Source organism: Nothoprocta perdicaria, unplaced genomic scaffold (genome assembly GCF_003342845.1).
Source record: "Nothoprocta perdicaria isolate Ctin4 unplaced genomic scaffold, notPer1 scaffold_84, whole genome shotgun sequence".
NCBI classification, from domain to species: domain Eukaryota; kingdom Metazoa; phylum Chordata; class Aves; order Tinamiformes; family Tinamidae; genus Nothoprocta; species Nothoprocta perdicaria.
The window spans coordinates 765,052-790,242 of NW_020456132.1; the positions used below are offsets into that span (position 1 = coordinate 765,052).

Genomic DNA, 25,191 nt, shown 5'->3' on the forward strand with positions numbered 1-25,191 from the left:
AAAATCAAGGTAAAAGACCGAAGTGTAGAACCAGTTCTTAGCTTAAACCCAAGATTTTACATAGACTTTGTATGTTTAGTACTATGTTTCTTCTCAACAAGAGAAATGTAACTTTACAGTGCTTTCAGCAGTAAATTTTTTCATGTTTAGGAAAATTCTTTACTAAACATGTATTCACCATGTCCCTTACCCATCTTTTCTGATTACTGTGCCTAAGAAATGAGGCTGTTCTATAAAAGCAGGCTTTCAGGAGCTAGAACTAGCCTATTTAAATAAATAAATAAACAAACAAACAAACAAACAAACAAATAAATAAATAAATGGAAATGAAAAGGATTAAGGCACTGCATGGAGGTGTTAAGGAAGTCATATAACGGCATCCCAGGGCTAGAAAATGGCATTAGGCACAGGTCTTATTTCTGGATGCATACCTGAGAAATCCAGTGTTATTCATTAAACAGGCAAAAGCCATGTAGGTCTGATGCTAATTAACTAGTGTACATCCAGAAGAGGCATATATCAGGTAAAAGGAAAAACATCTCACTGGGCTATCTACATTAGATAACAGGACTTGAAGAAAAAGAGGGAATTGTGAAAGAGTTCCTGGTTCAAGAAGGCAAATTGCTGGCAGATTTGAAAGATAAGATACATAGATTCATGAATGCAAATAGGGCAAGAGAAGTATCTATAAACATTAAAAAGGCCACAATTTGCCTCTTTGAAACAGAAGTAATCGATCACACCTGATTAATTCAAGATTATTTAATCTTCCTAAATAATGACGAGAGAATTTGGCTTTAGGTTACTTTAAAAAAAAAAAAAAAAAAAAGTAACCATTTCTGTAATTGAACATTAAGCACTGAAAACTTCACATGGTGCACTTGACAGTTTGTCTTTTAGTCTTTTTTATTGTTGTTTATTTATTAAAGACATTTGAGGAAGAAAGAAGAAAAGTGTTATTTTATGTTACAGAAAACAGGAGAAATCTGTAACTTCTGACCTGAAAGGGTTTCAACTTTTATTTTCTTGCAAGTAATATTCTATTTCCATTAAATACAATTTAATCCTCATCAAAAATCTGCAAAGCCCTGCATATTTAGCATTTCTGTGGTTCAGAAGTACAAAAAAAGCAATACAGAATCAGATCCGTATGCCACCGTTCTCTTCCTCTCTCTTCCCCCTCTCCTACCCAGAATTACAGTTTTGAAGGAGGAGTTGTATGATGGAGCTATGCTGCCTTTTCTATGATTCTTTCTCATGAGTAACAGCATTCCTACTTTTAAAAAAGTATCTGGGTTTTGTCCTTTTTATTTTTCACACTATGGCCATAGTAAGTAGAGCTTGGGGATGCTCAGGCCTAAACTCGCTGCGCTACTCTGCACTGGGCAGAGCTTCCGCCTGACAAGAATCACACCCAAAGCTCTGAAAACACGCCCGGGGCTACTTATTCCACACACAAAACATGTGGGTTTCAAAAACCAAGCCAAGCCATCATTTAATTATCACATGCTCCCTTTTATGTCCCGCTGCTCGTGCTTCAGAAGCAGCAAAGGCTCATTACTCGCAGCATACCCAGACACTTGAGACTTTCTAAACCCTAATCTCAACCACCTCCATCCGCGCTCGCCGCCCGCCCCATTTAATGGCGCCTAGAGCGGGGCAGCGGGACGGTTGGCGAGCGCCGCGCAAGCCCCGCTGCCATGGCAACGCCGGGCGGGCTGCGATGCGCATGCGCCATACCGCTCCCTCCCCCGCCGCCGGCCCCCCGCCCTCCCTTCCCCCCCACCGTATCTGCGGGAACAGGGAGACGCTTTGGCGCGCGCAGGCGCACGAGCGCTCCGGCGGCTGCCTGCGGGCGGCGCATGCGCGCTGCGGCTCCGCTTCCCCGCGTGGGTGTCTCCCTAGGGTGGACACGGGAGGGGGGGGGGAGCGCTGAATGAAAACCGGAAGCGGAAACGCCGCGAGCGAGTAAACCGCTTTTCCCTCAGTTAGGCGGATTCCGCGCCGCTTCCCCCGGCTATCGCGCTCGGTCCCAACTGCCACAACCGCCGCCCGGCTGCCCTGCCCTGCCCCGCCGCCGCCAGCGCCCGCGCCCGCCGCACGGGGGAGGGACCGCTGCTCGCCGCGCCGCCCACGCCCTCGCGCCGCGGAGCTCTCGCCGGGCCCTCGCCGTCTCGCCCGCCCGCGCCTCTGCCCGGCGGCCGCGATGTCCGACAAGGAGTTCATGTGGGCCCTCAAGAACGGAGACTTGGATGAGGTGAAGGACTACGTGGCCAAGGTAGGCAGCAGCGGGCCTGGCGAGGGCTGAGGGGCGGGTTTGTGTGTGGGGGGGTGTTTTACAAGGGCCTCTTTTTGAGGGGAGAATGGGCAGTCAGCCTGGTGGGTGTCGGAGCTGGGAGAGGCAAGTGCCTCGCAGGGTCTGCGACCTGCTCGGGGAGAGCCGCTTTGTCGCAGCCGTGAGCTTTTCACGGTGGCAAGGGGCTGGGCGGGAGGACATGCTTCCCTTCCCCCTGCGGGGGCCCTCTCGGTTACTGCGTGCTTCCTCCTTTCCTCCCTGTCGCTCTGCGCCTGCCCCTGCCTCCTATCCACCCTCCTGCTGAAGTTATTATAAGAAGTCCGCTATGCGGGCTTTGTGGCACGAGTAGCCAATGTCCTAGTCTTGCCTTATTAATCTTCTGTATCTGTGTGTGTACATATGTATTTATATATGTATGTGTGCGCACACACACATATGTGGCCCTGATTTCGTTATCCTACCTCCCTGTGCCTCAGGGCTCATCCTTAATAGGGTGATGCTAAGCTGCCAGGTATGTTGAGGCTTAATTCATTAACCTTCAGCAAAGTGTTTTGAGATCCACTTAGGGCTAAAGGAACAATAGACACCTGAGTAACAAGTGAAAAATCTTCAAATACACCACACTATTTGCAGGCCAAATACTGTCCTTATTTGCCTTCAGTTGCTGATGAGGTTTGTGGGAGAAGTGCCTGTGCTTGACAACCAGATTGTGCTTCACTGACTCCTTAGTGTTTAGGAACACCTTAAACTATTATGTCAACTACTATGTCACAATAGACATTCACAAGCTTTTTGCTAGTTCAGTTATACTTATTTAGACTTCTCAGTGCATTAATAATTGTTTTTGGAAGCTTAAGGTATTGACAGGTGCTGACATATCTTACTGAGGTGATTTAAGCTCCTTCTACTCCATTTGTCAGCTTTGGTTGAAAGTTACCCAAACTTGCAGTGCTCTTGGCAGAAAGAAACATGTTTGAGTACTTCCAGCTGCTTTGGTACAAAGTCCAAAGATTTAACTTGAATAGTCTTCTCTGACAGTTTCAGCTAAGCTACTGGACTTTGCATCAAAGTGATTGCCTGCTCACATGCTCTGCTCTGTCTATGGAATGCATGAGATAATAATTAGAAATAATATGTTATCTCACTTAAGCCATTTTTTAATTATCGTGTACTTGTTCTTTTCATATTCAAGTTGGATGTTATGCTGGTTTGGTTCTATTTCCTGTCAGTCGTAGGCCTCCAAAATTTATCAACAGGTAATGTGGATTATTACTGCAGCTTTGGTAGGAATTCTGTATATTTAGAGAGTTCAGTACACAGTAGCGCTAACAGATTCTGACAGCCTGTCAGTTTCTGAAACAAAAACTTTGACAGTCACCCTCCTTAATACAGGGGCCAAACTATTCTCATTGGTGACCAGTGATAGGACAAGGGGCAATGGGTGTAAGCTGAAACACAGGAAGCTCTGTCTCCATGTGAGGAAGAACTTCATTCGTGAGAGGGTGATAGAGCCCTGGCACAGGCTGCCAAGGGAGGTTGTGGACTCTCCTTCTCTGGAGGTCTTCAGAACTCACCTGGATGCCACCTTGTGCCACATGCTGTAGGTGTCCCTGCTGGAGCAGGGGAGTGGACTAGATCATCTGTAAAAGTCCCTTCCAACCTTAACCATTCTGTGGTTCTATGTAGTCAGTTTGTATTGCAAGACTATTAAAGTACTAGTTACACATGCTTTTCATACTTCTACCCTTTCTGAGTGGTTCTGCTATAGATGCAGCAATTTTGTCATTTCCCACTTCCCCTCCTCCTACCTCCCCTCCCTCCCCCCCTCCCCATTTTCAGATATGCTCTTTTTTATCCTAGGTCTTAAGTATCATAATCATACTAACTAGAGAAGAAAAACAAAACATACTTTTTATGCCTTTATGTTTGCCTTGGCACCTTGTGGGCTTGTAAACTTCCTTGACAACTTTTGGGCTAGTAAACTTTTAGTCTGGTTTTCCGTGGAAATAAAGCTTATATGACCAAGTCTAGCTGGTCGTCTTCCTTTTTGTTGCTTATTAATCTCTTTTTTGTGGGGGAGAGAGGGGGGCAACTTTCTGATAATCTTTACATGGTACAGGCTTTCAAAGGTGCTGATAGTTTTTCTGAAACTAAGTTAGCTAAAGGAGGGAGATGTTGCAGGAAGGAAAAGACTGCAGGAATGAACTTTTGCATTACTAGACAACAGGAAACATGCATTAAGGGACAAGAACTCAGATCCACTGACAGTGGGAAAAGCCCCTCAACTGGAGTCCGTACCTTGCTTCCTGAATTAAACAAGTGAGGACAAATCAATACTTTGATAGTTCTAGTTTAAAAGAGTATTGTTCTTTTCCGTTCTTTCCGTTCACTTCAGATCATCTGAAGTGCTTACCAAATTGCTTATCATTAGCAGATTATCATTGCTTATCAAACATATAGCTTCTGTTCCCTGCTGATTTCCTCTTCCAGTTATGATTGAGCATTCTGGAATTTTGCGAGAATTATATAAAACTCTGCACTAGTAGAGTTTTCTTCTTATACAGTGTATTAGGGTGTCTTACATAACTTGCAAGCTACATCTTCATAAAATGCTAGTTTTCCTGTCTTTTCTTGAAACTTCTAATTTCTAATGTTCATCTGTTTCAGTTCTTCTATTCTAAATTCCACATTAGGTCATTGGATGTGATGCTATTTATAATACAGTTATGGTGCCAATTGTATGGTAAATAACTTCTGATTCTCTTTAATATCTAAATGTCAGGGCTAGACATGCAAACTATATGACCACAAGTGCATTAAAAATAATAGTCTTTAACCCCATCAGTGGGGTTATAAGAGCTGAGCACTGATAGTCATAGCTTCACTTGTCGTAAACTGCAAAGATTCTGTCTTTGGAATCATTGGTTTCTGTTTCTTCACCTTGAGTTTGGTTAGTAGGTATCAGTCTAGATAAGGTACCAATTGATGTACTTTGATTCAAACATCAGTTGAAATCCATTCTTTTTGATGGCTGATCTGTCCTCTAAGTAGAGAAAGGATCTGCCACTTCAACGGTTTTTAAACAGCAAAAAATTAGAGAGGTAGAAGGAAGAGTCTCCATTTGTTTGGTGTATCTTTATCTAAAGAAAGAAATTTCTTTTATTCAAAAGACACTTTCCTTAAAAAAAAAAAAAATGGCTTTCATGTAAATATACTCCTGTGTGTTGGCAACAAAATAGGCAAATGCCAAGTATTATTACTTTGTTCCTTCACAGCAAAGAACTTAGTACTGCTAGCATGTGGGTTTGGAAGACATGGCTGTCTTGATTAAAGATAAGAAACGTTATTTGTACAATTTGAATAGTCCTGTAAGGCTTCTTTCTTTTCAGGAAAAGGAACTTAGTCTCTGTTTCTCAACTTGTAACAGTGTCAAGTTTTTTTATTTATTTTAAGCATGGATTTCTACTGAAGTACTGTGGTTGTAGTCTGTCAAGACTAGCTCTTAAATATGATGTCCTCTTTTTTTTTTATGCTGACTATATAAAAAGTATTTTTTTTACTGTTTGTTTTCTTTCAAATATTGCCAGCATATGTTGCCATCAGAGGTGTCTCTTCAGGGCTGTGTTTGAAGCAAGTCTTCACTCTCCCCCCATATATCCACTGAAATTCTTAAAATTCTACAAGAAAGCAGAAGTTTCATAGCAATAGATGAATCAAATGAGCTAGTCAAATGATGTAGGAGTACCCATGCAGAACTGAGAAATTCGCTTCCTTCATGGACAGAAGACAGGGTTTAAAAACTGCAGTGTGAAATAACTCAGTGAGTGTGTGTGTGATATATAATCCATAATATATATACACATATATGTTATGTTTTGCAAAACCTTATTTCATTAGCACGAATGGTATTCATTTTTTTTCCCTTTTTTTGTCTTTCTTCCCCAGTGGAATAAGTGAGATACAGTGCATAATTGCTTATAAAAACTCTGTTGACAAAAGTACACAAAATATTTCCAGCTAGCCATGGATTTTTCAGTTTAAGTGTAATTCCCATTCAGTTACTAGGCACAAAGACTTTAGCAAGATCAACTTTATTTCTTAGAAAGAGGTAACAAGGTTGTTTTTTTTTTTTGTCCCAGATTAATTGCATCTCCCATAGCTGAACTTCATTTCCATGAGCTGTTGTAATCCTCTATATTGCTTTTTCAAACTTGCCACAGGTGACAGGTGTTGTTCAAGTCTTTGAGTGCGAGAGAAGATATTTAAATATTTCTTGACCAAAAGTTATAAGCAAAGAGAAATAAGAGAAATAAATAACTTTTTGGAGTTAGCCTCCTTTCTTTTGCTTAGAAATTATTTCTATTTCTTAGGAACAAACTAAAAGAAAATAAACACTAAAGTCAGCCTTATATGCAAGTGGATAACTTGAGTAACAAATTAATCATTCACCATGAATACACTGAAATCCCACTTGGTTCAATGTGTATTCTGCTCACATGTAGTTCACAGTTATGGTCTATATTGGTAACTGGATTGCCTCAGATACAGAAACAATTTTCATATTTAGATCTAGTGCAACCCTTCAAGCCTTGTGGGGTTACAGTGCTGCATAAATGGACCTCTGTGGTTGTGCAGGAGCATATCAAGACCTGAGTTGACCTGGAGCTGCTGGACTGAGTTTGGTCCACATGAAGCTGTTCAGGTATCTATGTAGTGTAGCTCCCTAGTGTTCTAATAAAGAAAAACACATGCAATGCAAGTATTACCCAGAGTCTGCCAAGTCTTGCATTATTTTGATTTGATTACTCTTGAGGGTACTTGAGTGATCTCTTGAGACACAGTTTTTATTTAGCTCTACTTGAAGTTGGTCTTTCAATTTACGTTTTGTTGATTTGAGCATGAGCTAAGTTTTTCTATTGGGAAACAAAACAGTTGCTTACCACTGAGTGGCTATGAAGACGTAGGGAGGAGAAACATTTAGTCTATTAAATATTTATGATAGTTGTGTGGTTTTGTTTTTATTTAAAAAACAAAAACAACCAAACAAATTGCCTTGAATGTACTAGAATGGTACGTCAGCTACTGTTTAGAAATGGGTACAGTAAGATGTATGAGGTAGATGAAAAACACCTTTTTAAGGTGGCTAGTTTTCCCCAATCTGATTCAAGAGGAACTGTGGCAAAGAAGAGCTCACAAATGTTGTTAGTTCATGCTTTGCTGCTTTGAATAGTTAGTACAGGGAAAGCATGGAATAGCAAAACATCTTGCTGCCAAGAGCAGCAGTCTGGGCATGTGTGCAGAGGCATTTCTGCTTTGCTAATGAAAGCTAGTGAATTCTATAATATCTAGTTTTTAATTCTGCAAGGCTTTTTGTCAGCTATTACTGCTTATATGAAGGAAGCTTGTAGAGTTCTGGAGAGCTTGCAATAAGATACGCAAGATTTAACTAAAGCCTAAACAGTGATGTCAGTGTCCTCTTTAAAGCTGCATATACTGTTCCCACAACACTAGCAGGGAAAATAGGACAAACATCAAGAGTGTCTTCCGGATTCAGCTTAGAACGGATAGCCAAGCAAAGTTAAGTTTTTGAAAGTGTTTTCCAGGGAGGAGGATGGTTTGTTAAATTGTAAACTTGATGCAGTACTGGAATATAAAAATTAACTGAATGAACATGTCATCATTCTCAAGACTGACCATTCCATAAAGATATAAATGCTGCAAAGAATCCATTATAATGTCTTTCCCTCTCACATATAGTTGGAATTCATGATAGGACTGATGATGAATCTGTGACTTCTTAATTGAATATTTTTTCCCGCAAGATGTAGATGCTTGGCCTAAGATGATTTTTTTGTACAATTGGTCTCCTCACTCTGAAGCTTTCTGAGAATTTAAGAGATTGCCTATGGATGTGACTGATGTTTGATGTCTTTGAGGGCTGTTTTTTCTGCTTGGATAAAAGATTCTTTTTCAGTTTTTTTTATAGTCTGATTTACTTGTCCTATATTTAAGTAGTTTTCTATGGAAAAACTGAGAGTGGACAAAATTAGACTTTAATAAACTGTTGAACTTGAATTTCTTTTGTTGAAAGTCTAACATGTTCCACTTTTACCCAAATCAAAAAAGAAATTTCTTTGTGGTCCTGATACCCTGTTTCATCTGAGTTAATCCTTAAAATATACATCACGAAGTGCTACAGTACAGACAAGGTGATGAGTGTTATAAATAACCAGCAGAGAACTCAATGCCATGAGAGAATATTTACTTCTAGTACTGTTTCTTTTATCCTCTTCCTTCCTTTTTTACTTACTTTGGTCTTCTGCCTTGCATCAATTTTCTTTACTACATTTATGTGTTTCAAATCGCCTCTTGTCTTCTGGTTAAGTTAAAGTTGCAGTCGTAAGGAAGAGGAGATAACTTTTTGCAAATTCAAAAGAACAATTCTGCAATGATTTATACTCATTTGCAGTCACTATATGTGGAAAATACGTTGAAAACTTATTTGCGAAGGTTTTGCACTTACGTGTTGACTTCTTCACCATAAATTGGTGAGTTAGACCACACAAGTGAAAATATTGAGTGAACAGATCTTGTAGCAGTGTCAGAATCGTTAAGGAAGGAAACAAATGGACAGAGTCTGAACAACTTATGTATATACAATATACAACAACTTATGTAACACTTAGAAGAAGTGTTAACTAATGAGCTCGTTACTAATCATTTTAGCCCTAAACCATTAGACCTGAGGAGAGACGGAGAGAGGCAGATGGAAAGCAACTGCACATTACACACATTTCTGCAGCTGGAACAGTGACACAAGTTTCTAGAATCTTTTGGTGTAAAGCAGTATATTTTTCTTTGTTCTATAGAACAACTCATGTTTCAGATTTGTTTGTCTAAAAATGCTGATACAACAACTGAAGTGCAAATGGCTCCGTTTTTAGTTTTGCTTTGCCGTTTGATTCTGGAATCGGTCTCTTGGTTGAGACAAAGAACTTCAGATTGTGCTTGATTAGAGTAGAAAGGCTGGATACTTGTTTACCATTAAATATTAAACAGAAAAGTAGACGTGTTGTACTTTTTTGTTGGCTTAACAAAAGCGTAGGGATACTTAGAATATCCTGCAAAGCTCTTACAAGTAGCGCAATAACATAGGGTTTCTAATTCTTTTTTAAAAAATTTGCATGGAGCAAGTATTAATGATACTGTTATAAGTTAAGATTTGCATAAAAACAGAAAAATTTGTGCTTGAGAAGGCAGATTTCCACATACACAGGGATCTCCATCTGTCTGTTCTGGTTCTATATAGAACTGCTTGCAAAATGCCTACTGGAGAAACTCTTGCTACCACCAGAGCAAATACCTCTTCTGTAAATAGGTGAAGGTCTTTTATGTTGTAATTCTGAGTAGTCTTTTTTTTTTTTTTTTTTTTTAAATAGCTCTTAAACACTTCTGAAGCCAAGGTGAATATAACAAACTAACAGGAAAGACTAGACATGAATCTAGAGCAGCATTAAGGACTTGACTTGCTGCCATTGCCTTATGCCTCTTCCAGAGAGATGCTTCTTAACTTTCTATATTCAAGGAGTTCCCTTGTGAACTTCTGCTTGCTTGATTTCCCCTTTTGATCATCAGAATTGCTCAAAGAGGTTAGTTCTGTTTCAGTAAGACTTAATGGAAGTCATGAAGACATCTTGCCCTAATGTCCCACAAAATGAGAAGAGGGAAGAAGAAGGTCAACTGCTAGAAAATTTTGTTGAAAATTTCTACAGAACTTAAAGGAGGGGGGGAAAATGACACTAGCGAGAAGGTGTTATTAAATACGTTCTATCATAAATACAAAGGTAAACAATAGAAAGACTTAATCAAGGCCACTTTTCTTCCTCTTCCATTGTTCACAGGCAACTGTGGTCCACTCAGGCCACAGCTGAAAAACCACAGGAATGGCTAGCATTTGCTTAACCAGAAACTACTCCAGGTAGTTTGTCTGCTGCAAGAAGACAGGCCTACATTAAGCTAAGTGGACTGAGAGTAAGTTATTTTTGAAAAGCTAGAAAACTTAAGTGGAAGCTTGGATCCTGCACAAGATTGTGGCAGTTGCCATGGGAAGCTGCCTACTTATAGTTAGAATGATTTGATTTCATAGTTTTGGCAGGAACTTACTGTTGCTTTTTAACTCAAGGAATTTGCTTTGAAATCGTAAAAGCAATGTACAATGCTTATTCTTTCTCTGCCCTCTTTCTGTTCTTAGGCAGGGCTTAATTCGGCCTTTGAGTCATTAATTACTTAAGTGTTCACCATGTTCTAATTTCCACTGTCATTCCTGTGTTGAAGATTGCACTGGGACAAAAGGGTCATTTTTCTTCTGTCTCAGAAGACAGAGACAGAAAAACTTGAGACTTAATAATTCTTGCTAAGCAGAATATAAAGGAAATACCTCATCTTTAGGACTCCTGTGTGTTGTTTCCTGAGCAGTTTTGCAACATAATTGTCGTGAGGGAAAATGTGTAATTATCTTTTTAATCTATTTTGCCTAATTCTTAGTTTTGCAACTGCTAAAGCATTGTATATTAACAATGTTTCTTTTTCTGCCCTTATGGGGAAAATATAAGGTATCTAACAGTATATTGCATTGTTATTGTAAGTTGACTGAATTATTAGAAACAATGGAAATAAAAAGAGGACTGCAGCATGTGCAGTCTGCCATGAAATACCTAGAAGTCTAACAATTAAGAGGAAAAAAAAAGACACTAGTCTGGTATTTTAGACAAGTTTATCTCCCAGATTCCATTAAAACAGCTAGCGTGAGGATATGCCTGCTAGTAGCACTTTAAAGCAGAATTAATTTCAGTAATGGAGGCAAATATTTAACCTCCCTGCTCTACCCAGCAGCAGCTATTTCAGGCTAGTACTCCATTTCAGGTACCATGAGAATTTGTAGAGGGAGTATGAACAGCTTTGAGAAATTAATTCATTTTTCCTGCTACTTAAAGATGTTGGAGGCAGGAAAAGTTGTATTAATTTAACACCTGGAAACTGGAAATAAGTTCTGGGGGTAAAGCCATTAGGCTTGAATTATTGAATCCATTTTAAAGGTATTTCTGTCTATAATTTACAAGAATCTGTAAGAGCTCCAGTGTGGATTATGGCTAAATAAGTTGTCATCATGACAGTAACAGCAACTGCTACTTTAAAGCCAAAGCTACTTCTAAACCCTGTTCTATAGGGGAGAAAAAGCAGAATTACTATACAATGCCATTTAAGACCAGAATGTTGTGGGATCACAATACTGAAGGCATAAAGTGCAGATGGAGCAAATACTTTCATGCAATGAATGCTGTCCTTGAGATAGTATTCTGTAATGCAGTCACATTTCTTCAGTGTGTTTTACATAAATGCATATGTTACCTTGAGGTTGGTTTTGTTTCAAGCTATTGCTTTATGTTTCTCAGCATTTAGCACCATGTAATTCAGTTCATTTGAAGTTGTTAGGTAAGCAATGAAGTTGCATTATGGAACATATGCAGACCAACTCTGAAAGCAGGCTAAGAAGGAGACCCAAGGATCTCCGAACTCTCTACGTAGTAAACCAAATAAATGTTACAGTGGTGGGAAGATCGAGGTAGTAGACCTTAGGTTTACAAACAAAAACTCAAGTTTAGTGGTGTGTAAGTGCATGCTTGTTTTTATATTAGCAAAAAAAAATTAAAAGATTTTCCCTTTGAATTTGTAGCATTTGAATTTTATTCTGCTTAAGTATTTAACTGTAAATTAGAGTATTTGAGGCTAGAGTTCTGTTCTTAAATGCTTGCAGGCAAAAGCATCATGCACAGCTAATAATATTAACATGAAAAATCAATTCATTTGATATTTGAGTGTAGATGATACAGTACTGTAGTAGAGAAGGCTGGGTGTTTCAGGGACCCTTTTCTTATAGCCTAGGACATGGGCCCATAGTATGGAAGAGTTGAGAGAGCATTTTCCATGGCTGTTAAAAATCTGTCTAGTTGCATAGTTTGAGGAATATGTAGCCAGTGCACAGAGCTACACAGAAGGTAGAAACAGAAATGGGCTACTGGAAGGAATGCGAAAGGAGCATTGCACAAACATGCAGGGGTGAAGTTGAGCCAGAGTTCAGATGGAGTCGAAAAGAGCGAGGAATCTGAGGGGCGGTAGGGAGGACACATATATACATTGATTTCTTAAAAAAGAGTGGCTAAGGAAGATGTGATGTGTAATGTGTGATATTCTTCTACCCCACTCTGCAGCAGGCCAGGCCCACAATTGAAAGGTAAATTATACAGAAAAGGCCCTTTTGCATCTCTTTGGTAAGATGTCCCTCTCTGTCTTTTTTTTTTTTTTTTTTTTCCTTCTCATTTTAAGATTTCCCCTCAGGTATCCCATGTCTTTCAAACCTACCGGGACATTCTGTAATAATGAAGCGTTACTGACAACAGAAGAATAGAGTTGGCGATCACCTTGAGTAAGATGGAAACACATAAGTCCATGGGATCATATGGGATAAATCTGAAGGTAGAGGGGCTTGGCTAATATCTTTGAAGCTGCCCTCTGTCATCTTTGAAAGATCACAGTGATTGTCACAACGTTCCTTGTGACCAGAAGTAAGCAAACGTCACATCCGCCTTCAAGAAAGGTGAGAAGAAACATCTGGGGAGTTGTAGGTCTGTCAGCCAAACCTCCCATCTCTGGGAAGGTTGCAGAGCAAATCCTCCTGGAAGACATGACCACATTCATGAAGGAGCAAGACGTCTGTGAGCAGTCAATATGGATTTTCCAACTGTGGTCACTTTGCCCAGTCACCCTGATGATATTCTGTGATGAAATGACTGGCTTAGCAAATAAGGGGAGAGGAGTGGGCATTGTACACCCTGAATTTAACAAGACCTTTGGCGTAGTCTTTCACTGTGTCCTTATAGCGAGGTTGGTGAAATATGGCCTGGAGAAGTGGACTGTAAGGTTGAGGGGGGAAAACTGGTTCAGCTGACATCAACAGTACATCCAAGTGAGCTCCGGCTACCCGTGTTCCTTATCAGGCGTTGATACTGGCAGTACTTTTAGCATGTCTATTCAGACTTGGACAATGTCTGAACAAAAGAATAGAGTTCATTCTAAGCAAAGTTTGCAGTTGGTAACATCTGGGGGAATAGTCAACACCGTACAGAGCAGAGCTGCTACTCAAAAGGGATGACAGTCTGCAGGAATGTACTCATTCAAACCTTATGAATTTCGACAGAGAAATGCAGAGTCATGTACTGTTGTTATCACTTTGTGCATGTAAAAGTGGAAAACACCACTAACATTGCATAAAGAAGGAATGCAATGTCATCTTTCATCCGAAAAAGCCATATACCCATGTGTTAAAACAAAATTTAAATGTAAAATATCAGCTCTTACCTTTCTCATTCATTCACAGGTAGTTTGTCTGATAATTCCTATGCTGGGAAGCATTAGTATACTAACCCTCAGTTGATGCTGCCTTCCACAAGAGGTCACATCTGTTGTCATGTCTATTAGTATCAATGTTTATTTGGCTAGCATATGCTAGGAGCGTAGAAAAGTTTGAGAGATATGGTGATGATAGTTAGCACTCTTAAGTTGGTAGTCTCGGTTTGCATACCAATCCTAGAAATCTAGAAAAAACAGTGTTTGTCTAAATGCTTCTGCTTGCATTAGCTTCCTTTTTAGCTTTTATGGTCAGATTGGTTGGCAGTATTTCTGTTGAACTGTATCTCATTAAATTTCTTTGTTGAACTTTTAAATCAAACTTAGCCAGTGTGAACAAAGGCTTATGGGAAGAACAGTAAGAATTGAAATGTTTGGAAGTATTATTCTCGATATTCAATGAGATAGACCAAATAGCTCATCCTTAAAACTTAACTTTTCTTTACAGAAGAAGAATCTTCTTGCTCTTCTCCTTTCCCTTTCAAATTATACCAGCAAAGTTGCATTGCTTTTAGTATGTCAAAGTTAGTTATTCTTACAGACCTTGTATTCTTGTATTGTATTCTTACATAACTTTGGTATGCAAAAAAGAAGAGACTAATAGACCAGACCATACAACACAGTTCTTTTCCAAGATAAAGGAGACTGGAATTTCCCAGTAATGCAGCCCCTGTTGAATGTTTTCCTGCCCTATAAAGGCATCTGAGCATGTAAAATCTGTTTTCTGTAATTGAAGTCTGAAGAAAAGGGTGCTTGAAATGGGGAGATAGGGTTATTTCTGGGAGGTGATGTTATTTCTGGTGGAGTGAGGATGGGAATATGTAGCTAAGTGTTGGTTAGCATGGTCTTGGTCAGAGTGTAAGGACAGAGGGATGTGCAGAGTGAGGTACGCAAGGTATGTGAGGTATTGTCCATGAACAGAGAGTTGAGCACAGTGTGTAGTTCTACAAGGAAGCTTTATCAAGCTTAGCTTGACTGATGCTGACTCTTGTACACTGATTGATGGGTGAATTTTTTAGGGTGAACTACATATCAGTGTGAATATGCTGCAAATTTGAGGTTTTACTTGAAGTCTTTGTAGCTCTAAGTCAGGGAGAAGAATGCATATTGCAACAACCAGTTGATTTTTCTGCTCTATAGTGGCAGTCCAACTTTGGGTTGTCTTTTTTGATTTGGCATTTATGAGTATTTTACTATATAAAACTACTACTTGTAGCAGATCCAATGTTCTTCAGTTCTTCAGCTTACCATCTGGTCTGCCAAACCTATTTAATAACCCACTTCACTGAGCTTTAATAATTAACCTAATGAAAGCATAAATGTGTTTCGGTATCCCTAAATGAGAAATTGAGCAGAGTGACAATGAATTAGTGACGTTAAGGCCTGAAAAAAAAAAAAGTCTTTCTGTTAGCAAAATAATGTTTAATGCCACCAGAATTACAGTCATCTCTTTTAGTAAAACAGTTAATCTAAGCAATAGGATTTAATGAGGATTTAGTTTTCAGTTGCTATTCCTGTAGGGGAACTACAGTCTAAATCCCATGCCAGCAAGTGATTCCTGGTGTCTATAAGTGTCATGTAGTGAATCGATGAAGGAACAGATTCATCTGGAAAGAAGAAAATGGGCAGGTTATTTCAGATTCAGATTAGTTCCTTCCTAGATTTGTTTTTCAGCTGCTAATTCTCATGCAGGGATGAGAAGGGTAAATTGTGACTTGAAATAGTGATGTTGTGACTTGTTGAGGAAATTGATGCTAACCTGTTTTTAGAACTACGGCATGCCAGTGGCATGGCAGCAAAACTCTAGAGCAACAGCACTGGCAAACAGCGGCCAAGTGAATAGCTTTGTGTTAAGTCAGAATTAGTTTCAGTTGGGGTGCCTCTGTAATTTAAACTCCTGGTTGATGCACTGAAGATTGTTGCTAGAGTTGTTGTAGATATATTTAGTTATGCCTATGTGGCTTTCAGTGTTGATGCTTTCTTTTGAAACTGGCAGGAACTGGGAAAGGAACCAGTTTGCACGTAGAGTTAGACCAAGTGAGATAGTGGAATACTATCTTAACACAGAAATAGTGGGGACTGTTCTAGAGGACACTTTCACAATAAAAAAAATTGCCATTTGCCAAATGTTTGGCAATTTGCCAAAACTGCCATGATGTGGTTTAAGACTCTACCTGGAAGGTAATTAATAAAAAAAAAATCATATTTTAAGACTTTTCGTTCAACATTCTTAAGGAGCCGTTATCATATTGAATTATATTTTACTGACTTTGTCCTAAAATACATTCTTGTCTTTGTTTGCAAAAGAACGAGGAATTTATATGTTAAAGAACTCATTCCAGGCAGCTGTTACAGTGTAGATTTTTCCAAATTACTTTGGGATATCCAACATGTTGTGAGGCCAGCTTGATTGAACAGGAAACTCCTCTACTAGCTCAAACACAAAGAGGAGTAGGAAAAGTGGGGAGAGTACCCAGGTACCCAGAGAGACTATAGAAACTTTCTCAGGTCTTACAGGGAGAAAAACAGAAAGGGCAAAGCTTGAATGGAGTTGAAGTGGAGAAATGTATGAGATGCAACAAGAGGTTTTTGGGAGATATAATGTCAGGAAAGAAGACGACAAAGGAAAACATTGTCTTCCTACTGAAAGGAGCAGATGACCTTCTCCTATGAAAGGTAGCAGCTGCATTTGCCTCATTCATTGCAGATAAGCTCTGCCATCAAGACTCTCCAGATTTGAAGTGCTTTCCTGAGTATGGGATCACTTAATTGGATGTATACTAGTCCATGGGACTAGATGCATGCATCCAAGAGTACTGACAGATCTGACTAACTTCACAGTGAGGCCTTATTTTTAAATATTTTTCTACCATGAACTTTCAGTCATAGCATTAATAACAGTCCCCAGCGACTGGAAAAAAGGGTGTCATGCCCATCTTCCACAAGGGCGAGAAGGAAGATCTGCTGAGTGATAAGCTAATCAGCTAATCAGGATCAGTTCAGTCCTTAGGAAGATCATTGAGCAAATCTTTCTGGCAGGCTTTTTCAGACCTATAAAGAATGAGGGGGAGGAGAAAAGGTGTGGTGGGGGGAGGAAACCAGGAATTAAGAACAAATTGTTCCAAACCCACCTGATGGCTTCTGTGATGATTTTATTTTTATAAATGAAAAGGGAAGATTTCATTTGTGGATAATTAAGCTCTAGAACAGGGGTTCAAACCAATGCTATGGTGTTTTCAAGTCCCTACTAGAAAAAGTCTTGAGCATCGCGGTCTGAATTGTGTGGTGACCCTGCTTTGAGCACAGGGCTGGACAAGTGGCCTCCTGAGGTTGGTTTCGACCTGAATGATTTTTGTCACTGTCTCAGTGGGTGAGAAGGGGACACTCAGTGTTCTTTATCTTTTTATTTTTTTCATGTGTTCTCTTGTGCATCTTTGTAGTCAAACTGGAGAAATGTATACTGCTTGGTAGATTAAAAAAAATAAATAAATAACAATGGCCAGACTGTTGGGCTCACAGTGTCTGTAGCTCAAAATCCAGCTGGTGAGTTCCCACAAGTAGTATTTTTGAGGAGTGTTCAAGGAGAGTAGATTGTATGATAGACAAGGAGAGCCCTAGAGACCTTGGAGAAAAAAAAAAAAAAAGTCAAACTCAGGGATTTAGTAGCAATCTTCCACTGTTTAATGCAGAGTTATATAAAAGATAGAACTAGACTTTTCTCGTGGCTGTTCAGCTAAAGGACAAGATACAACAGTCACAAGTTGCAATTAAATAATTTCTGGTTGGACACAAGGCAAAAAATCTTCATTGTGGCAGTATTTAAGCATTGGAAAAGGTTGACTATAGAGGGTGTGTGATCTCCCTTACTTGAGATTTTCAGAAATGAACTTGACGAAACCCTAAGCAATCTGATCTGATTGTGAACAGAAATTGGACTAGAAAATCTCCTGAGGCACCTTCTTGACCTTTTTCCTGTGATTCAGTTTTCATTTCTCACTTCTGACAACCTGATAGCTTATGATTTAAAAATATAGACAAAACTGAGGTTTTACCTTAAGCGTGTTTTCCCCTCAAATCCTTTGTCTGGTAAGGGATAGAAGGAGCAGTAAGTTCTAGTGTCTAATTTTGAGAGTGCTCACAGAAAGTTAACTGGAAAGTATCTCTTGATGTATTAACTGTTCCATCACAAAGTGGCTTACAGTGCTTTCAGAGAACTCTAATCGTGTTAGTGTGGTGGGTTTTTTGGGGAGGTGGGAGGTTTTGGGAGGAGGGATTTTTTTTTGTTTGCTTTGTTTTTGAACTGAATTTTTAGTGTCTCATGTAAAAGTTAATATCAAACTAAAAGTTGATAGTTGAAGCTGTTACTTAAGTCCTGCAAATGAATATTCTACTGTTATCCATATATACCATTTTTCTAACTGGGACATAAAATCAGTGTGTTACAGACATACTCTTTCATGATGTCTTCTTGTTCAAACCAACATTCAGAAAGGTAATTAGGGATTCGGAGAGATTTTTATTCACCTGTAATCAGTTTTTAATAGAGAGTGTTTTAACAGACACCTGCTAACTTGGTTTTGATGTTCTGGCTGTTGAACCGTTTCTTAACGTTGCTAAATAGTTGGTGCCCTAGGACTTTGTCTTACATAGGAAAGCACATTACTGATGTGGTTTCTTCTGCACTTAATCATAAATGTTTAACAAACTCGGTGTATTCTGGAAAGCTGCTAAAAGAGGTGATCTCTTTCATTTTCAAAAGGTGTTCTTTTCCCAAGCTTTGCACGAATGGCTGGTTTCTGGTGAACTTAGAACTACCTTCCCTATAGGAATCTTTTTTTAAGAAGTGTCTGGCCTCTGATGGCATGTTTTATTTGGCAGATGATATGAAACTTTAGCTCTGGCTTAATCTTCCAAAGTATTCCCTTATCTAGAAGAGCAACGAGAAGATCAGTAGTTACTAGAAAAGGACAGAAGTTCCATTACAAACTTCCTGGGAGAAATGCTATATCACTGTGCTTTTTGCCTGATACCTGTAAGATTTTGTTCTTGAGAACACAGGGGAAAATCATGCTCTACTTATGGGCTATACTCATTGTGGTGCGTTAGTATGTGTTTTTAAATAAAATCTTCAGCTATTTAGTACAGTCTCTACATCGGTCTACCATGTTACTGATCACCTTGCTGTCAGTGCAGTCCGTATAAGAACTGTCATTTGATGGCAAGATCGCAGGTATGCTAGGTTTATAGCATTCAATGTGATACCTTTTGACAGATATTCAAAATGTAATAATTTCAGAAGCTATAGAGAACTCAGTTGCTCTAGATTGTTGCTTCCTGAGCTGTTTCTTGCCTTGATATGTAAACAGGAGATGTCACTGGGAGACCTCTTCATCTTGTTTTGTTGACATAATTAGCCGTATCTTGACCAGAGTTGTGTGCAATTTCTCATCTGTTTTCCTTTTTTGTTAATTGGAGAGAACTTGAGAAACTTTACATTATGTTCATATTTACCATTCTTCTGTTCTTATGAAAATGTGAATCAGGATTAGAGCTTGTTGCTATAGTTACTATTAATATAATTGCTTTGTGAAGGCTGTACATCCTTGGATTCTCCAGCATGTATTCATTCACTTTTTGGATACCACCAAATAGAGAAGATGTTGCTTATACAAAATGTGGTCAACCATGGCTGATTAGTCTATTAATAAACACAATTGCTCACATAAGTTAGCACCTCTCCTTGGCTTATCTGGAGAGAAAAAAAAAATCTCAAATGAAAATGCAAGAAATTCCATTTGGTATTGCTCATTTATTTAAGACAAAAACAGAAGTCAACAGGATTAGACATTCTAAGCTTGAAGGAAAGCAGCATCATGTTTAGATAGCTTTGGTAACCATATCTAAGATGTGGAATGTGTTGCACATCGCTGTCTAGACAGGATTTAATCTCTCTATATGAACGTAATTGATCTTTGTCTTCCTTCCCTACTTCCTTATGTCTTGGATTGGTAGTAGGGAGGGCTGGATATTTATAGCATTTGGGCGTCTGCTTTTAGGGCTATGGAAAACCACTGTAAAACAAATGGGTATTTGTTTCTGCTTACTGCAGAACCTAGGAATACTTCTTCATTTTTTTCAGCACATGATATTTTGGCATGAGTTGACTTATCACTCAACTTTGGCTGCTGTTGACAGAGCTTCTCAGTGTTAACTTGCAGCTCTGCAATCTCTTTGAGGCATCTTTATTTGCAGATGTCGTACAGGTTCTCTCCCGTGAAAAAGCTTTCATCATCTTCAAGGGAAAATTAAGGAAAAACACTGCTGAGTTTTCTAAATTCGTTGTCTCACAGGAATTTATCTTATAACTAGTTTAGGAAAGAACAGCAAGATCTGTGGGTTAAGTGTATACGTATAAGCCAAGGAAACAATATTTATAAAAGTAGGACAGAGTTTTTTGTTGCTGGATAGTCCTAATTTCATTCTCTAATTTTGAAAAAAATATATAGTTTCTGATTATGAACTGTATACTCTGCTAGGATTTGGCTGGCTTATCCTTTATTTAGCATGTCAGATATCATTGTTTTTGAGTGAGTTTTCAGATAGTGATTAAATGGCTTCTTACATTAGGGCTAGGATATGCAAATATATCTGCAAAGACCATGTGTTATTTATGTATCAGTTGCTTCATAACTGGTAGGATGTGGTGAGTCTCAAATAAGAATTTATATAGAGCTTAACAAGATCCGTGAAGTATGCTGCAGCTTCTGCATGCTTTTCAGACTTGCATGAGTAGTTTTATGCTCGTAGGCTATTGTGATCTGGCTAATTATTTTGGAGCATAGTCTACATTAGTGTATTCCCACAAAGACTGATGATTTGTCCTGAAGTTAAGCAAAATAAGGGATAATATAAACCATATTACAAAGCTTATGTAACAGAGACCAAACCACATTCAATGGTAAGATCGTCACAGAGAGGGCTGAGAGTTTAACTGATATACTGAAATTTTGCATTATTAATGGTTGCAGTATTGAGTGTCTTCAGTATAGCTAAGCTGTGGTGGACTTTGTTTAGAAGCCCTACTTAATGGTGCTGAAAATCATAAATAAATTTACAACTAACATACTTTGTATGCAGCGTGCTTCTGAAGCCATATCTATGTTTGAGGGTCAATAACTAGTTATAAGGATGTATTTTACCAGGCTTCCTCTATTAAAGTCTTATACCACTTCACAGCTAGAACCTTTAGAAATGCAAGAACATAATATCCTGATCTCCAAAACCAGAGAATGTACAGAATTAGTTCTAGCTAAAAACTTGGAATTTGAATACTGTTTCGTTGTTTAGACTTGCAGCAGAGTATTTTGTGAAAGGAGCTAAATATACTGTTGTTGGTAGCAGAGGGAAAAAGAATTCTGAGAGGTTCGTGTTGCCGGCCCTGCAATATAAAACCTTTGCAATAGAGAACATCAAATGCAGAATAAGCTTTCCCTCTGACAATAACCTGCCCTTGCAAGGATGCAGCACTCACTGGAAGATAAATTTCAAGCATTCCATTTTATGAATTTTCTAAGGGCTTTTGTGGAGGTGGGTAATGAAACTTGAGGGATTCCACGTTGGTCCTGCTGCTGAAATTCTCCTACTTGGGTCTCTGAGGAGATGCAGTTATTGAAGTGAGATGCTAACTTAATAGCCACGTTCTAGAGGACTAAAATCACTTGCACAATTGAAACAAAGTCCGTTACCACATAGTTTGTCAGTATTTGGTGTCCAGTGCTTTCTTGTCACAGTTGAAGTATAGCAAATCAGTTTATTCTGATTTGCACAAGATGAGGAAACAAAGCTGATCAGGTACTGACATTTAGCTTCTCTTTACACCTTAAGTGATGTCTCAATCTGCTAGTGTAAGTGGTATTAAAATACAACTTCCTGTGTCCTAATTTAAACTTTTGTTTCTGTCATATTTTAGAATTGGCAGATGCTGTTTATAAAACAGAATGGACAGTTTCATAGTTGGGTTTTGAATTATGAATATTTGCACTTGCTAGTGGTTATGAGGCTTATTTCTACTTGTTATTTCTGAGTGCATAAAACCTGAATATTATGTGTGCGTATATATATGTGTGTGTATGTATATTCATATATATAAAATATATATATGTAAAAGCAGATAAAGTAACTTGAAGTAGACAACAAACGACAGTTTGAAGAAAAACAAGCCAACACAGGCATTTCTGAAAACTGTAATGAATTATTTTGAAACTCCACTTGGGCAATCACTACGTAAGAGATGCAATATGGAAGAAGAAACTTAGGTTGTATCATACGTTCTTAAAGGTGTAGAGGAAGAGGGGAAAGAAATTAAGCAAGTTGATTTTACTTTTTCTTAAGTAGTGGATTAATGTTTAATGACTTAAATGTTTGCATAGGAAGTTCTTCAGTATATTAGAGGTGGTGGTGTTGGTTAGTGATACCTGATTAAAATAGCTTACTAGATTCTTTTTACATTGAAGGGTGAAGATGTTAACAGGACACTTGAAGGTGGGAGGAAGCCTCTACACTATGCAGCAGACTGTGGACAACTTGAAATTCTGGAATTTCTGCTATTAAAAGGAGCTGATATTAATGTATGTATTTCAAAAATTGTTCGAATGATTTTTTAATCTTTCATAAGCTCTTCATATAAAGGATTGATGTAAATGACTAAATTTATACTTAAACTTAGTATTTCTTAGTATTAACTACATTAAATAGAAGTGTTCTACTACAATGACATTTCCTAAAATATTGCTAAATTTTTGGACATGCTATGAAAAATTGTTAACAGCTTTTAAACAAAATAGATTTAATTTGACTTAAAATCACAAATCACATGTAAATAAAGGTGAACATTTTTTTGGAAGGAGCATCAGAATATGGTATCATCCATTCTTTTTTTCCAGAGTAAAATAACTATTTAAAGTGGCCTGCTTTTCTTTTTAGAGGGAGATTCTTACTTGCAGATACTTAGCCATACAGCTGTAGCTTGACATCCATGATTTTTGTCATGAAAAGTTTTGATGCTCCTGAACGATGTAGCTCTCGATTAAAGTTTCTAAATATGTTAACTATAAACACAAAACACTATTCTTTAGAACGTCTGCCTGAAAATTCATGTACAGAACATCTTAACTTTAGTTCTTCACAGAGTGGCTTGGATTTTTTGCCTTGGTTTCTGGAAAGACTAGCACTTTCTGAGGAGTCCTGCTAATTTATCACAAAATGGGTGGGAGAGTGGGGGAGAACAAGAACATTTCTGTTGCCCTGTTATTCTTTTACAGAACTATAGCTTAGAGAAGAAAATAAAATCCAAAGAAACTTTTCAGCCAAAATATGCTGTATTTGAAAATAAATTGTCTGGCAAATGGGAGAATCAGAATCAGGCAACAATTGTCAACTACAAAGAAATGATTAACGTAGTCTGTTCCTTCCTCTGATTTTTTTTTTTTTTTTTTATATCCTGTCATCTCTTGCGTGAGAGAAAAGGAATGCCTTTTGAGGAGGGAAATCTTTTAAAAAATTCTTAACTTCACTCTACTGCAGAATGAAATGTTAAATGAAACTTTTCAATACTGTGTGAAATTCAGATAACTGTGTCTCAATTTACAGGCTCCAGACAAACATAATATCACACCACTCCTATCAGCAGTCTATGAAGGCCATGTTTCCTGTGTGAAATTGCTTCTGTCAAAGGTGAGATACAAATGTTCAGGGCAATATACCCATTAGTGAAGTGTATTGCTATATTTATTTTCTTCTTAAGAAGGTTGTGTTTCTCCAGCGATTTCAAAACATCAAAGCATCTGGTCATGTTTTTAAACCAAGGAGGGGCACTCTCACTATAGACAAAATAGCTGAAAGAGAAAATTCTTAAACTTGGGCACATCACCAAAAGTAGTAGTGACCACTAAGATGGTATCACAGTTTGGTTAGAAATCAACAGCATGTCAACCAAGAGGGGAAAAAAAAGTGCATTCTTTCAACAGACAGGGAGGAGTGGGATTTAGTTTTGGCAGCTACTTAAGCTGTCTCAAATCATGAGATCACTGCTGTGAAGTTATTCAGAGGTGTGGTTTTCCTCTACTTTTGCCAGCTAACTGAAAACCCATCTCGGGTTGGGAGGGGAGATGCAAAAGCAGGAAGAAGGCAAGGTTTCTCTGCCACAGAGCTTTTACATTTTCTCCTGACCAGAATAAGCTTAATCTGTTTTTGGTCTCCATTTTGGTTCATATTGAAAAAGTGACCTGTTTTGCAAAGCAACTAGATGATTCAAGCAGTGTTTTATTTGGATTCTTGCATGTACTTTCTTGTTAGAGCTCACTGTCCTTGAAAAAAGAGATTAATAGTAGTGCATTTGCTGTATAAGCCTAATTAAATGATTTGGCCCAAAGATGAGAAGTGTTTTTTCATGTTTTGTGTAGCAATTCTGTGTGTTAACTTCTAAAGTAAAATGTCTTCCTTAAAGCTGTCTTACACTGTATGACTTATACTTCTGTAACATTGTCTAAAATTAGCTCTTTTTTTTTTTCAAAAAAAATGTTATTACCTCTAATTTTAAAAAGCTTCAATTAAGTCTGTCTCGCCCACATTTGTTGTGAGAACTGATCTTTTACTTAAGGACCAAAAAAAACCCTCACCGAACTCTAACATATATATAATTAATTGCAATTCCGAGTTGATTATTTCTCCATCTTTAAAATCTAGATTTCCTCTCAAAGTAGCCTCTTTTAGATATTAAATGATGGGTCACGTGGGTCAATGATAGATCCTTCTGATGATGAATCACTTGAGTCCTATTGGCAAGGAATCATAGAATCCTTAAGGTTGGAAGGGACCTTTAGAGATCTTTAGAGATCATTTAGTCCAACCCCCCTGCACACGCAGGGTCACCTAGAGTACGTGGCACAGGGCTGCATCCAAGTGGGTTTGGAAGACCTCCAGAGAAGTAGACTCCACTACCTCTCTGGGCAGCCTGTTCCAGGGCTCTGTCACCCTCACTGTTAAAGATTTTTTTCTTAAGTTCCTGTAGAACTTCTGGTGCTCCAGTTTGTGGCTGTTTCCTCTAGTCCTGTCAGTGAGCACCGCTGATAAGAGGCCAGCCCCCTCCTCCTCACTGCCTCCCTTGAGGTATTTATAGACACTGATCAGATCCCCCCCTCAGCCTTCTCTTCTCCAGGCTGAACAGGCCCAGCTCCCTCAGCCTTTGCTCACAGGCCCCTGATCATCCTGGTAGCCCTGCGCTGGACTCTCTCCAGCAGCTCCACATCCCTCTTGTACTGGGAAGCCCATCACTGGACACAGTCTCCAGATGTGGCCTCACCAGGGCTGTGTAGAGGGGGATGATCACCTCCCTCGACCTGCTGGAGATGCTCTTCTTAATGCACCCCAGGATC

At 38.7% G+C, this 25,191-nt stretch overlaps 1 protein-coding gene across 1 annotated transcript in view; it reads left to right on the plus strand.

Annotated features, from left to right (window-relative positions):
- Nucleotides 1-2,096: 2,096 nt before the first annotated feature.
- The window catches only part of MTPN (myotrophin), a 36,008-nt gene continuing 12,913 nt past the window's right edge, over nucleotides 2,097-25,191 (plus strand). Inside the window, exons 1-3 of the mRNA XM_026052134.1 lie at nucleotides 2,097-2,278; nucleotides 22,273-22,386; nucleotides 23,408-23,491. Of these exons, the coding sequence (XP_025907919.1) occupies nucleotides 2,207-2,278; nucleotides 22,273-22,386; nucleotides 23,408-23,491 (270 nt within the window). The 5' untranslated portion in view covers nucleotides 2,097-2,206. The remainder of the gene's footprint in view (nucleotides 2,279-22,272; nucleotides 22,387-23,407; nucleotides 23,492-25,191) is intronic.